At 37.1% G+C, this 16,133-nt stretch overlaps 2 protein-coding genes across 2 annotated transcripts; both read right to left on the reverse strand.

The window, feature by feature from the left end:
- Nucleotides 1-224: 224 nt before the first annotated feature.
- Nucleotides 225-2,314, reverse strand: LOC142168225 (uncharacterized). The gene is made up of 4 exons (XM_075228881.1): nt 1,825-2,314; nt 1,625-1,773; nt 1,329-1,451; nt 225-1,097 (listed from the first exon to the last, which is right to left on the reverse strand). Exons 1-4 carry the CDS (start codon nt 2,312-2,314, stop codon nt 225-227), a joined length of 1,635 nt encoding a protein of 544 aa, XP_075084982.1.
- Nucleotides 2,315-6,810: 4,496 nt separating this feature from the next.
- On the reverse strand, nt 6,811-7,209 carry LOC142168226 (uncharacterized). Its single transcript, XM_075228882.1, has 2 exons — nt 7,072-7,209; nt 6,811-7,029 (listed from the first exon to the last, which is right to left on the reverse strand). Exons 1-2 carry the CDS (start codon nt 7,207-7,209, stop codon nt 6,811-6,813), a joined length of 357 nt encoding a protein of 118 aa, XP_075084983.1.
- Between the last annotated feature and the right edge of the window lie 8,924 nt (nt 7,210-16,133).

A 16,133-nucleotide genomic window follows, 5' to 3' on the forward strand; every position in this document is an offset into this window, starting at 1 on the left:
CACCTTCAACAAAATACACAATTAATACCATCCATTTAAGGGGGAGCAAATAGGTCATTCTCACAGTAAAACGTCCTCAGAAAATACAACAATGGTGATGCCATCACCCCAAAAACAGGAAGATGAGGTTCATCTATATACACCCTCCTTCTTGAGAACGTATGAACAAATTAGCTAACAAAGAAATTAGATTTTTCATACTTTATCCTTATACTAGGAAGCTGTCATTTATCTAGGAGGAAAGGTCCTTTTGCACTGTTGGGCATTTGTTGGAATGAATGAAACAATCTCCTCTGATTTGTGGTGGTAGCCAATTTAGCAAGACAATCCGCTACCTGATTACCTTCTCTAAAGCAGTGCTTGACATTAACTCTAGCTTGTTTAACAATGTAGGAAGCTTTGTCAATCACCATCTTTATCTTCACATTGTTGGTGTCTCCTTCTGCGAGCATATCTGCTACGACCATTGAATCCAGTTCGAGAGAAAAATTAGTGTATCCATGTTGGTTACACCATTTCACTCCAAACTCAGCTGCTTTAGCCTCCACCATGGTATTACTATCACAACTGATAGGAATAGAAAATGTCATAATAAGATTCCCGTGGCAGTCTCTGACCACCCCTCCAATGCCTGCTTTTCCACTTTTCTTGCTAAAACTACCATCCGTATTAACTTTGACAGTTCCTGGTAGAGGGGGTTCCCATGTAACTTGCATCCATTTTTGGGATGGTTTGAGTCTCTCAATTTTATCACATAATAAAGGCCATTCCATCTGAGTGTAGTCACCGGGAACAAAGTTAGAGATAGCTGCTTTTAAGGCCCAAATGTTTTGATGTCTCATAGTGTTTAACTGAAACTTCTTATGTTTTTCATATCTACACGCATTCCTCTGTTTCCAAAGTTCCCAACATATGATTGTGGGAGCTATCTGTAGGATTTGATTATGTACTTTATTGTTGGCGCTTGTCTCCCACCATCTCTTGAAGGTAGCAATAACAGGTTCCTGTTGGTGTTTCATTCCAAGTGCATTTCCAATGGAATTCCATATGAAGTTGGCAGTATTACTACTGTTGAAGACATGTTGCACTATTTCTACCTGCGCAGAAGAACAACAAGAACATATGGAAATGATATTAGTACCAAATCTGCAAATAACATCATCAAATGGCAACCTATTTTTAAAAATTCTCCAGGTTATAAAAGACATTTTGAAGGGGATAGAATTATGCCAAATTTTGTTTATAAACTCATTCTTTTGCTTTTTGAATCTAATAGAGTGCCATGCTAAGTTAGAATAAAAGTTTCCATCATTAGAAATAATCCAAACGGGGAAGTCATCTTCATTTGGATCCCCAATTTTCATATGAGCAATACTATCAGTAATATGATCAGGGAGAAATTCATTGAGTTTGCCATTACTCCATTCTCCATTATCCAAGAACTTCTTTACCTGTACTTTAGTAGACCTCCCACATCCTTATAAAAGATTGGCTAAAGCACCTTTACTAGTCCAGTTGTCTCATCAGAAGCTACAATTACCTTTCCTTCCCATCTAATGTTACTCTCCGCTTTGTTCCTGATTTTGAGGATATTTTTTCAAATATAAGAATAAATTGGATTTACCCTTTTGTTCACCGGATGAGCTCTTTTGCAATATTTACTCTTGAGAAATTTGGCCCAGAGGGAAGGTTGAGTTTTGAATCTCCACCACCTTTTAATGCTAAGTGTATCAATGATATCCTCCATTTTTCTGACACCGGCTCCTCCTTCATCTTTAGGGAGACATAGGTTGTTCAATGAAGATCAATGATCTTTATTTTTACCATCATTGGTTCCCCAGAAGAAGTTTGCAAAGTGTTTCTCCATGAGCTTAGTAATTCCTTTAAGAGGATTCATAGCAGACATAATGTATGTGGAAAGGGATTGCAGAACATGTTTGATCAAAATTATTCTCCCCCCAGAAGACAACATATTGGCTTGCCATCCATTGAGGTTTTTGATAATTTTGGAGAGCATACCATCAAAGAGATTGCTAGTCTTTCTCCCATAGTATATAGGGCACACAAGATAAGAGAAAGGGAAAGACTTATCCATATAACCATTAGCATTTCTGATTCTATTAATTCTTATGGCACAGTGGTGAGGGGATGTAATAAAGAAATTCTTGTCACTGTTAACTTTCTGCCCAGAATCCTTTTCATACTTGTCAATAACCTTTTTGATAAGCTTGATAGTCATGTTGTTGCCTCCACAGAAAATAACAATATCATCGGCATAAGCTAAATGGTTGATTATTGGACCTCTGTGATCCATGCTAAAAGGAGTGAAGCTAATAAAGTCATTCAGCTCATTAAAAGATCTGGAAAGAACCTCAACTCCGATAATAAACAATGAAAGGGATAAATGATGTTCTTATTTGAGGCCCTGAGTAGATGTGAAAAAACCAGTTCTAGCCCTATTGATGATGATAGAGTACCAGATTCCTTGTAAAAGCTCCTAGATAAGGTCAATCCAATTTTTGGAGAAGCCAAATTTCCTCATTACTGCCATCAGAAAAGTCCAGGACATTCTGTCATAGGCTTTTGCCATGTCGAGTTTTATAATAACATTGCCTCCTATGTTCTTCTTGTTCACACCTTGAGTAATCTCCTGGGCTAGCAGAATATTTTCAGTGATCAATCTACCTTTAATAAAGCCACTTTGATTCTCTTATATGAGCTTCCCTAGGATAGGATTCAATCTTCTGGAAAGGATTTTGGAGATAATCTTGGCCGTAAAGTTACTCAAACTAATAGGTTTCAAATCTGAGAAACTACTAGGAGAGTCCACTTTAGGAATAAGAACTAGGCAAGTATGAGAAAAAAACTTAGTAAGTCTCCTATCATTGAAGACATCTTGAACAAAAACAATAATATCCTCCTTAATGATATCCCAACAGGTTTGGAAGAATTTTCTATTATATCCATCCGACCCAGCTGCACTAGTAGGACTCATGTTGAATACAACATCTCTAATCTCTTCAGTGTCAGGAATGGCAGTGAAGTTTTCATTGTCATCATCATTTACACACTAAGAGATACAATTGATGATATTATGATAATTGAAGTGGTGATTGATATTAAAGAACTGTTGGAAATGGTGGACAACTGCTTTGCTAATGTTAGAATCTCCCTCAATCCAGTGGCCTCCGTGGTCTTTAATTTTGAGAATTTGAAGTCTTCTCCTTCTATCTCTGATGGTGCTATGAAAGTAATTAGTATTAGCATTACCTTCTTTGAACCAGTTCACCCTAGCTTTCAACCTGAGAATGTCATCCCCATCCACCTAATGTATTCCGCTTGGCCTATATTCAGTTCAGTCCTAGAGATGCCATTATTGTTAATAAGATCACTCTGTTCCAAGTCTTTTATTTTGTTTTCTTAATATTAAACTTGATCAAAAATATTGCCAATGTCTTCTTTAGACTATTGAGTCAGCCTTCTGCTAAGCATTTTAAGTTTTTGTTGAAGTCTCCACAAAGGATTTCCATTAACTTGATTCTTCCAGACTTCTTCAACTACCTGCAAAAAGGATGGTTGATTAGTCCAAAAATTTAAAAACTTGAAATATTTAGGCCCTCGTTGGTTAGAATCATGGCATTGAATTATAATAGGTTTATGATCAAATCCAATTCTAGCCAAGTGATTGACTATGTTGTTTTGAAAAACCTGGGACAATTGATCATTGATAAACACTCTATCCAGCCTCTTCCATATTCTTCTTCTAGGCTCCCAATTATTACACCATGTGTATTTTGGCCCAACAAAATCCAAGTCCATCATTCCACAGTTATCCATGAAAGTACTGAATTCAAGACTTTTACTCATTCTATAAGGTCTGCTGCCTTTTTTCTCATCTGGGTCTAGAATGACATTAAAATCACCCCCAATGCACCATGGAACCTTCACCTGTAGATTAGTTAACTCTAAGCTACTCCACATATCTCTCCTTTCTTCAGGAGTGCATTTAGAATACACTACTGTAATATAGAGATCACTGTTAGCAGCCCCATAATCCAATTTGATAGTAAGTTGTTGCTCGTGATTGTTCAATATAGTGGCCATGTTGTTGCCTGACCACATGATCCAAATCTGACAATTTGTATTAGAGACGCAATGTTGATAGCCAAGGAATCTCCTGCACCTTTCAATTTGATTGATACTGGCAAAAGGTTCCAGAATGGCAACAAGTTCCACGTTATAGATGGCAATCAACATTTTTAGCCTTGGCAAGGCTTTTTTGGTATTGACTCCCCTAATGTTCCAAAATATTACACTTATCATGGAAACAGAATTCAAGTCAGCATGAGTGTCCTCCTTTAGGAGGTGTAGTATCTTTGTTTTTGTTCTTTCTTCTTTTTTTCTTCCTTTTTTTTTACCTACTATAACCTGAAAGGATCCTTCCTTCGAATATGTTTGGATCTGGTCTTCTGGAATCATAATTGTCACCCTATTAGGGGAGGTCACTTCAATTTGTTGGCTTGTAACATATTTGTCTTGTTTTGGATCGGGTTCTATATTGAGATCAACTACCACATTGATCCAAGGAAGATTTCTAAATCTCTGAAGGAACACTGGTTGATTCATTGACATAATATCTCATGGTAGGAGCTTTCTTTCCTTATTGTCTTTTCTCTTGATCTCCATTTTTATTTTGATCATCATTTTCTTGCATCGATTCCTGATAAGTTTCTTTAGTTTCACTATTATTGGAAGTTCCAGTGTGATCCTGACTGCTTGGGTTTTTACCAGAAGTATCTTGATTATTGGCATCCCCAAAGTGATCCCCCTTTCTAATGTTACTCGACTGCCTCTGTTCATTATTAGCCTCTTCATGATCACTTTCCTGATTCAAATTTTTAAGATCCACTGTGATTTCTTTGTTGTTCTTCTTACCCCTGTTTGTGACATCAGACATATTGAGCATAGGTTTGAAGATAACTTTAGATTTCTTCTTGGGAAATTTCTTCTGTTTGCGCTTCTTAACTTTTCTGCTGGATCTATCTTTGATATTGCTTGAAGGTTTTTGATGGTGATTCTCCAGTTTATCAACACTCTTTTGTTCCACTTGATTTTGTATCCTATTGTCACTATTCTGATCATTATTTATAGCACTGCCATATTCAGAAGCATTCTGTTTGTTATCAATTTCATTTTCTTTTGTTTCATCACTCTGATTTGCCACAGTTTTTTGAGCTTCTAATTCTCTGTTTTCAACAGCTTTCTTCCTTTCTAGAGCTCTACAGTTGATCATATTGTGTCCCATCTTTCGATAAAATTTATAGTATTTAGGCATGCCTTCGAATTCTAATTTTTGCACAAAACCTTTCTGAGGAGCATTGTCGTATGTCTGTCCAACATAGACAGAATTTGGCTGGTCTTTAAGCAGGTCTATTTCAACTCTGACTTTAGCCATGCTAGGCCTCGTTCTTCCTCTAATAGCCAAATCCATTTCAAGGGGAGTACCAATTGCACTCACCACATATTTAACATAGTTCCATGTGTGCATATGAAAAGGTAAACCAGGAAGAAGGACCCATACCAGAGCAATATGCAGTTCCTCTTCAGGCTTGAAATCAGGGGACCATTTTTGCAGCCACATCTGCTGCCCTTCCATTTCAATCACCCTTTTAAACCAAACTTAGTTAAAGTCTTCTTCATTGGTGAAATAAAGGAAAACATTATAGTTGTCATAAACCCCAATCTTGGCAGAGCCTTTAATCGATATTAACTCTTTGAATTTTGACCTAATTTTGTCAATTTGTGGCCTTGGTTTGAGGAATAGCCCAATAATTATGAGCTTGCATTCTTCGGCCATAACACCATAATAATCCGTTGCTTTGAAGAGAACCGCTGGAATTCCATTATGAGTGGTGTGAGTAGCTATGACTGAGTCCTTGCCATGGCAATTTTGGGGAGTCGGAGCATTCGAGGTGGAGACAACTTTGGTAGCATAGGACAGTTTTGGATCAATAAGTTCAGTAGGTTGGTTCGGCGTTGAATTTGGAGTCGATTGACCTTCCAGATGTGCCAGAGCGGCGCCGTCTGGCGGGTCCATCGGTGGGTGCGTGTAGGGGACTTTGGTTAGTGTATAGCTGTTGTTATTCTATTTTAGAGAAAGAGCATTGCATGTGTTTTTGTGAGCTTTTGTTCAATAGTTGTAGGATTTGAGAATATTGTTCATTTGTGAACATGTGTGTTGGAACTCCTCTATTTGCTTCCTGTGGGTGGGTCATTACTTTTTATCGATGCTGCATTACCTCTTCTTTTAGGTTTAAAGTCAGATGGATAGCCCACTATTTTATAGCTATTATCTTTCGAATGACCTGGTTTGTTACAGAATTCACACTTTATCAACTTGTAGCAACATGCCTTCTTCCTTGGCTTGTTCCCTGACTGTGTGGTGAACATAGCAGTATGCCCAACCTGCCCTGTATGCATATTAAAGTGGTTTCCTGAGATCATTCTCGTTCTTTCATCTTGAACTATCATAACATAAGCTTGGTTAATGGAAGGGACACTGGGCATCATCAAACTTTGACTTCTAACTTGCTCAAAACGATCGTTCAACCCCATCAAGAACTGCAATATCCTCTAAAATTCTAGCTATTCAACATAATCCTTAACAGGAGATGGTGGTTATATATCATCATATTCAGCCCAAAGATCAGTTAATTTGGTAAAGTAAACAGAAATAGAAAAGATACCCTTTGTAGAAGTAAAGATCTCCTTGTGTAAGTAATAAAGCCTCGAAGCATTTACTTTGTCAAATCATTCCTTAAGTTGCGCCCAAACAGTTTGAGCATTTTCAGAAAATAGAACACTAGTTAGGAGGTGTGAATTAACATTGCTCATCAACCACGAAGTAACAATGGTGTTACAACGATCCCACTGATGAGCTAATCCTGGTCCAAAATCACCTTTTAAAGTAGTACCGTCTATCAAACAAAGTTTATTCTTTCCTAAAAGAGCTACTTTCATATCTCGATTCTACAACGTATAATTCTCCATTCCGGTTAACAAAACACTAACTGACAACGAGCCTGGTCCATCAGATGGATGTAAGTAAAGTGGGTGATTATGATCTAGAAAGAAGTTCCCACTATTCACAGTTCCAGCTGGTTCCACTGCTGCGGTGGTGCTATTACTGGAATCGTCAGCAATCGTCATGGAAAATTGCAAAAATCTACTCGCAATTACACAATTGAAGCAAAATTAGGGTTCCGATCATAGATCGTCGTTCCCAAAGTGAAAGAAATTGAAGAAACAATTGAAGCTGATTCTCTCAATTTTCTTCAATCTTACAAAGAAATCCCTAGAATCGCTTAGTAATTTGCTATGATATCATGTTAAATTTGTGGAACGAGATCGAACCCAGAAGAGAGAAGCAATCGCGGCTAAGAGTGGAAGAGAAAAGTTGAGGAAGAAAGTGAATCTTCATTTCTTGTTATGGTAGTTGTACAGTAACATGTCTATTTATATAAGTCTAACTACTATAACTAACTATGAACTATGGATAACTAACTATAGACATAATTAAGATATTATAACTATGGTTAAGTTATGTTATACCACTAACAAAATTTATACTACTACTCTCAACAAGTACTCATTGTACTTCTTTTGCGTTTCAAAAAGTTATCAAATTCTTGGGCGCTAGATGTTCTTGTTGTCGCTATTGATTGCCCATTTCTAGATTTTTGAATACAAATAGAGTAGTGGAGGAAGAAAATGACTTGGGTGGTTGTAACACCCCAGAAAATTTTGAAGTACTTAAGCATTATTAAGAAAGTTGATGTGTGCTAGTTATATTATTTTTTGTGCAAACGAGGACTATTAATATGGTGGATTTTAATTACATATGATAATAAGTGTACGAGGCATATTATAAGTGGTGTGGGGTCTAAGGAGAGCCCTAAGTCTAAGTCAACTTGAAAATTACATAATAGACTAAAGTTCGAAAAGAGTACGCACAAGACTAAATTTTGGATGAGCATATCTACATATATATAAACTGTAATGTGATTCACAACCTATCAAATGAAATATCTTAGAGTCTAGTTTCTAACGCTTCAAACCGTTTGTCATTTGGATACTCCTACAAGAAGTTATGACCACATTACCAAAGGCCGAAAGAATGTAATTTTGCGGTCAGATATGCGACCGCAGAATCATTATGCGAACCGCAAAATTGGTATGCGGACCGCAAAATGGTCGCAAACCTGACCAGTGCAGCCCAATTCCGGGTATCAGTTTTGTGGTCCATTGTGCGACAGCAGACCTGAGTTCAGAGGGTCCATTTTCCTATTTTTATAACCCGGCCCATTTTGATAAATATCATTTGGGGCTTATTTTGGGGCTATTATATGATGATTTTAGAGAGAAGTGAGAGTGTTCTAGAGAGATGAAGAATCTGAAGTGCTTTGTTCATCAAGATCAAACTAGTGCTATGCTTGGTAGGTATTTCCAATAGGTTTTGAGTTCTCACATATTCACAAGTCGAGATTGTGTATTGCCCTTTTTCGGAAAAGGTATTTCAAGAGTATTCTATATGATGATGTTTATGATGATAATCCTTGAAAGTAAAGAAATGAAAGTGAAAAATATGATATATGGCCACAGTTCCATAAATGAAGAATAATATGTATGGCCAAGGGAGTCAATAAAATAATGATGTTGTAAGTAGTTGAAAGTAATTGTGAAGTGATATATGGTGTGAAAGGTTATGCTATGAATGTATTTGTACTTATGTTTCCAATGTGTTATAAGCTCCTATTCCCTCATGAGGAGAGGCTATGGTGTTCATAAATATTTTAAATGTTCTTGATGTCCTATGATCACCCATGGCAAGTACAAGTAAGTGATAGTATGAACATGAAATGTGATCATTTGCCAAAATAAGAATTATGAGGTGTTGTATGTCCCTATTCTTTCAATCATAGTATGTATGCTACTAAAATAATTAATGTAAATGACTTCGACGTTAAGTCCCCAAGAGTCATGAACTTAGCTAATGGCCTCAAGATGTCAAGTGAGTGAATAACGAGATGAAAGGGAGATGTCCTATGCTAAGTGATGATGAACCTTAAGAAAGGAAATTGGACCCATGTGCCATTGAAATCGACTTATTGATTTACCATGCATGTGCTAATGTAATGAGTTGTGTTTCTCTATAATGAGCATGGACATGAAGTATTCCAACGATATGAGAAATTACGACCTTAAATGTAATGACAAACTATGTCGCCTTGAGTTTATATATGGTATTGTGATTGGGATTATACCTCCACCCTCATATATTGGGGTGAGGCGGCAGGACCGCTTTGTATAGGGAATGTGGTATTGTGATACACCTCCACCCCCATATATTGGGGTGAGGCGGTAGGACCGCTTTGTGTAAGGAATATGGTATTGTGATACACCTCCACCCGCATATATTGGGGTGAGGCGGTAAGATTGCTTTGTGTAGAGATTGTGGTATTATGATACACCTCCACCCGCATATATTGGGGTGAGGCAGCAAGGTCGCTTTGTGTAGGGATTGTGGTATTGTGATACACCTCTATCCGCATATATTCGGGTGAGGCGGCAGAGGCGCTTTGTGTAGGTATTGTGGTATTGTGATACACTTCCACCTGCATATATTGGGGTGAGGCCACATGACCGCTTTGTATAGAGATTGTGGTATCACGATACACCTCCAGCCGCATATGTTGGGGAGAGGAGGCAGGGCCGCTTTGTGTGAAGGTGGTTATAGAGGATCCCCGACTTAATATCTATAAATGATTAATGGAAGATCTTAGTAAATTGGCTCGACGTTGATGGCTATCTAAGCCTTTTTATTGTTACCATGATTCATCATATTCATGTTGTATTTTCAAGTGCTTAAATAGGTATATTATATAGGTGATACTGTGAACGGTCTATGAGACGCATAGGTGTATACTATGATATGGGAACACTAAGGACGGACTATGAAATATATATGTGAAAAATAAAAGAGGAAAGTGCCATTTTCATTGGCCTTGTTTGTACATGTTATTACAATTACACTATATTATGTATTCCACGTATAGTTCATATGGCTCAGTTGGTCCTAAAAGAAGTTTAGAATGATGCAAGTATAATAAGACTTGAAATGCGATCCTGTGGGATGTTTCGTAGTTTCTTGATGTACTTTATTTGCCTCTTATTTGAGTTACCGTATTTTTATATGTTGCTTTGACTGCCTTACTTATGAGTACTATTCCACATGTACTCACGTCCCTTTTGCCGGGGGCGCTGCATCTTTTAATGGATGCAGGTATACTTCTAAAAGATGATATGGATCTTTGATATGGACCTTCTTCACTACTCAGCTTATGGTGAGCCCGCTACAGTTCTAGTGGGTGTTTGGGTCTAGTTCATTTTATGTATATAGGTATCTATTGTCATAGAAGCTCCATGTATACTGTGGGTTATGTACTTAAAGTTTTGAGTTTTGTCATGTATTTACGTTCACAGTATTTACAGATATTTATAAAGCTATGTACCCATCGTGAAGAGAATTTTAGGCCATTGAGCCAAAAGTATTCAATATGAAAGTCAAAATATAATTATGTTATGGTAAATCATGCATGAGTAATGATGAGAGGTTAATGTTAATTAGTCTTGCTCGACTAGGTTTACTCGGTTGAGCGCCGGTCGTGCTCCTCGAGTTCGGGGCTTGACATACTTGGTATCAGAGCATGGTTTAGGAGTCCTAAGGTGTCATGGAGATGTATTAGTAGAGTCCCTCTTATCAGTATGTTGCCGGCCATACTTATAATAGGGATGCTATAACGACATTTAGGAAATGTTTCTCTTATTCTATCCTTGATCGTGCGTTAAGGTTCCAAGTTAGTATCGGAGTTCCCTTGTTAATACCAAGGAATGTTGCACATCGTGCTACGAAATGAGAAAGGCCTAATGATTAAAGGAATGACGCACATGACAGGCATAATGTGTGAGGTGCCCAATTGTCCTCGTAATGGAGGGAGGAAAAGTCACGGATATGACCAAGGTAAGCAAGGTCATACAGTTGGCCTCGAGAATCGTAGTTGTTGATTTCATGTATATGGTGCAATGTGGTGTTATCTATATGTTGTTTAGGATTGATTTTTGGGATTTTCTGACAGGTGGATAGGCCCATTTATAGGGAAAACTCTGCCAAAATGTTTAAGAATTTGTAAAGATAACCAAATTTTAAGAGCCATAAGTAAGTTGAGATATTGGAAAAGAAGTATAAGACCCATGTAGTCATAAGTGCCTATGCATAATGATTGGAAGTAAAAGGATGGTAACTCTATTATTAAAAGTGACTTTTAAAACATTCGAGGAGAATGCTCTTAAGTGGGGGAGAATGTAACACCCCGGAAAATTTTAAAGTACTTAAGCGCTATTAAGAAAGTTGATGTGTGCTAATTATATTATTTTTTGTGCAAACGAGGACTAATAATATGATGGATATCAATTGGATATGATAATAAGTGTACGAGGCATATTATAAGTGGTGTGGAGTCTAAGGAGAGCCCTAAGTCTAAGTTAAGATGCAAATTACATGATAGACTAAAGTTCCAAATGAGTACGCACAAGACTAAACTTTGGACGAGCATAAATACATATATATAAAGTGTTATGTGATGAAAAGTCTATCAAATGAAATATCTTCGAGTCTAGCTTCTAACGCTTCAAACCGTTCGTCATTTGAACACTCCTACAAGAAATTATGACCATATTACCAAAGGCTGGAAGAATATGATTCTGCGATCAGATGTGCGATCGCAGAATCATTATGTGAATTGCAAAAGTGGTCTATGGACCGCAAAATGGTCGCAGACCTGACTAGTGCAGCCCAGTTCTGGGCATCAGTTTTGCGGTCCATTGTGCGACCCGCATACCCATTGTGCGGTTCATTGTACGACCGTAGACCTGAGTTCGGAAGGTTTATTTTCCTATTTTTATAACCCGACCCCATTTTGATAAATAGTATTTGGGGCTTATTTTGAGGCTATTATCTGATGATTATAGAGAGAAGTGAGAGTGTTCTAGAGAGAGGAAGAAGCTCAAGTGCTTTGTTCATCAAGATCTTGTCCAAGCTTTGAAATTCAACAAGGAAATCTCACAAGTTCTTCATCTAAGAGGTAAGGTTCCATACCCTAGTTTTCAATTTTGAATTTGGCTAGAAGATGGTTGATTAAGGATATGATTCTTGGGTATGAGAATATTATTTATACATGAATGTACCAATAAGGTTTGTGGGAAGATTGTTGAGCTAAAATGGGTAAAGATTGGGTTGAGGAGTGAAGGAAATCTTGTAGAAGAACCTTGTAGTTAAATTTGCACGCCTAGTGTTTGATAAAATGCTCAAATGAGCTGAGACCATGAATATCTTCCTAATTATGGTTCAATTTTGTTATGTCTCAAAATAGATTGGGATTTTTAGAATTTTCGGAACATTGTAGAAATTTAAGGAAAGCTCAAAGCGAGGTATATTGACTAAACTTCTTTCCTAGAATTGAATCTCATGATGTTCTTATAAGTCCCGAGTTATTCTTTATAAATTAACTATTCCGAATAAGCTTTGTGTTGAAAAGAATACGTTCAAAATGTGTTTCGGATGCTCTTATCATATGATGTTATCCTTCGGGAATGTTTTCAAAGTATGAGCTAGGTATAAAAATGTTATGACTCCAAGTAATGTTTTAAGTGAAGGCTATTATGCCAAATTGTGTAAGAAGTCTCAATGTGCTTAAGACTCTTAATTGCTCATAGGTATACTAAAAGTCATGATTAGAGATTCTTTGTTGTCGATAATCTATAAAATTTCTTGAAAACGAAAGTAGTGAGTTGAGGATATAAAGTGTGGACACCGTGCCAAGAATGAAAGTATACTTGTGGCCAATAGCGCCAATGAAATGAAATAATGTGTGAAATACTATGAAATGAGCCTTGATTCAACTATTCCCAAATTGACTCCGAAAATAGAATTATCCAAAAGCTTATATACTCAAGTCATGTAAAAATCTGGTTGTTCTAACTAATGCTATGCTTGGAAGGTATTTCCAATAGGTTTTGAGTTCTCACATATTCATAAGCCGAGATTGTATATTGCCCTTTTTGGGAAAGGCATTTCAAGAGTATTCTATATGATGATGTTTATGATGATAATCCTTGAAAGTAAAGAAATGAAAGTGCGAAATATGATATACGGCCACAGTGCCATAAATGAAGAATAATATGTATGGCCAAGGGAGCCAATAAAATAATGATGTTGTAAGTAGTTGAAAGTAATTGTGAAGTGATATATGATGTGAAAGGTTATGAGATGAACGTATTTATACTTATGTTTCCAATGTGTTATAAGCTCCTATACCCTCATGAGGAGAGGCTATGGTGTTCCTAAATATTTTAAATATTTTTGATGTCCTATGATCACCCATGGCAAGTACAAGTGATGGTATGAACATGAAATGTGGTCGTTTGCCAAAATGAGAATTATGAGGTGTTGTATGTCCCTATTCTTTCAATCATAGTATGTATTATACTAAAATAATTAATGTAAATGACTTCGACGTTAAGTCCCCAAGAGCCATGAACTTAGCTAATGGCCTCAAGATGTCAAGTGAGTGAATAATGAGATGAAAGAGAGATGTCCTATGCTAAGTGATGATGAACCTTAAGAAAAGAAATTAGGCCCATGTGCCATTGAAATCGATTTACCATGCATGTGCTAATGTAATGAGTTGTGTTTCTCCATGATGAGCATGAACATAAAGTATTCCAATGATTTGAGAAATTACGACCTTAAATGTAATGACAAACTATGTCGCCTTGAGTTTAAATATGGTATTGTGATTGGGATTACACCTCCACCCGCATATATTGGGGTGAGGCGGCAGGACCGCTTTGTATAGGGAATGTGGTATTGTGATACACCTCCACCCGCATATATTGGGGTAAGGCGGTAGGACCGCTTTGTGTAAGGAATATGGTATTGTGATACACCTCTACCCGCATATATTAGGGTGAGGCGGCAGGGCCGCTTTGTGTAGGGATTGTGGTATTGTGATACACCTCCACTCGCATATATTGGGGTGAGGCGGCAGGACCTCTATGTGTAGGGATTGTCATATTGTGATACACCTCCACCCGCATATATTAGGGTGAGGCGGCAGGGCCGCTTTGTGTAGGGATTGTGGTATCGTGATACACCTCCACCCGCATATGTTGGGATGAGGCGGCAGGGCCGCTTTGTGTGAAGATGGTTATAGATGATCCCCGACTTAATATCTATAAATGATTAATGGAAGATCTTAGTAAATTGGCTCGACATTGATGGCTATCTAAGCCCTTTTATTGTTACCATGATTCATCATATTCATGTTGTATTTCCAAGCACTTGAATAGGTATATTATATAGGTGATAATGTGAATGGTCTATGAGACGCATATGTGTATAATATGATTATGGGAATATTAAGGACGGTCTATGAAATGTATATGTGAAAGATAAGAGAGGAAGGTGTCATTTTCATTGGCCTTGTTTGTATATGTTGTTACAATTACCCTATATTATGTATTCCACGTATAGTTCATATGGCTCAGTTGGTCCTAAAAGACGTTTAGAATAATGCAAGTATAATAAGACTTGAAATGTGATCCTATGGGATGTTTCGTAGTTTCTTGATGTACTTTATTTGCCTCTTATTTGAGTTACCATATTTTTATATGTTGCTTTGACTGCCTTACATACGAGTGCTATTCCACATGTACTCACGTCCCTTTTGCCGGGGGCGCTGCATCTTTTAATGGATGTAGGTATACTTCTACAAGATGATATGGATCTTTGATAAGGACCTTCTTCACTATTGAGCTTATGGTAAGCCCGCTACAATTCTAGTGGGTATTTGGGTCTAGTTCATTTTATGTATATATGTATCTATTGTCATAGAAGCTCCATGTACACTGTGGGTTATGTACTTAAAGTTTTGAGTTTTGTCATGTATCTATGTTCACAGTATTTACAGATATTTATAAAGTTATGTACCCATCGTGAGGAGAATTTTAGGCCATTGAGCCAAATGTAGTCAATATGAAAGTTAAGATCTAATTATGTTATGGTAAATCATGCATGAGTAATGATGAGAGGTTAATGTAAATTTGGCTTGCTCGCATGACAATGGTGGAATTTTTGGGGGGTTCGGATTATGTGTAATGAAATTCAGGAAAAGAGTATCTTTCAGGGGTTTTGATCAACTTGTTGAGTATAGGGTGTCACTACTAGAAATTCGGTAAACACCGACCAAAAAAACCGACCAACATTGGTCGGTAATGGCCAAAAATCGACCAAAATGCGACAATTTATGTGTGAACGGTATTTTTGTGGTCGGAAAGGCATACCAACCAAAGTTGGTCGGAAATTACCGACCAACTTTGGTCGGTCAATTAAATTAAAAAAAAATATTGCAAAAAAAACCGACCAAAGTTGGTCGGTATTTTAATTATGTAATAAAACGATTCACCATCTGGGAATCGAACCGGGGTCTGTACTATGGCAGGATACTGTTCTACCACTAGACCATTGATACATTTTGTTTTAAGATCGTCTTTTATTTGATTTATACTCTTTAATTATATTTTTGCACGAAAATAACTGACAAAAGATGGTCGGTTTTATTAAAAAGTAAAATTACCGACCAAAGTTGGTCGGTTTTTTAAATGACCGGCCGAATTAACCGACCAATTTTGGTCGGTTTTTTTAATATTAATTTTTATTTATTTTAATTAAAAAAACCGACCAAAGTTGGTTGGTTTCTTGAAACATAAATTTCGCGGGACATAAAAATAGTTTCCCGCATTTTTGCGCCAAAGTTGGTCGGTTTCGTAAAAAATATATATATTTTTTTTTTTGAAAAACCGACCAACTTTGGTCGGTTTTTTGGTCGATTTTTTGACCGACCAAAGTTGATCGGTCGTCCTCGGTCGGTTTTTACCGAATTTCTAGTAGTGTGTGTGGAATATGATGAGAAAATTAAAGTTTCGAAAAGAAAGGTTGTTAAGGCCATTGATTTGGG

Source organism: Nicotiana tabacum, chromosome 13, assembly GCF_000715075.1.
Source record: "Nicotiana tabacum cultivar K326 chromosome 13, ASM71507v2, whole genome shotgun sequence".
NCBI classification, from domain to species: domain Eukaryota; kingdom Viridiplantae; phylum Streptophyta; class Magnoliopsida; order Solanales; family Solanaceae; genus Nicotiana; species Nicotiana tabacum.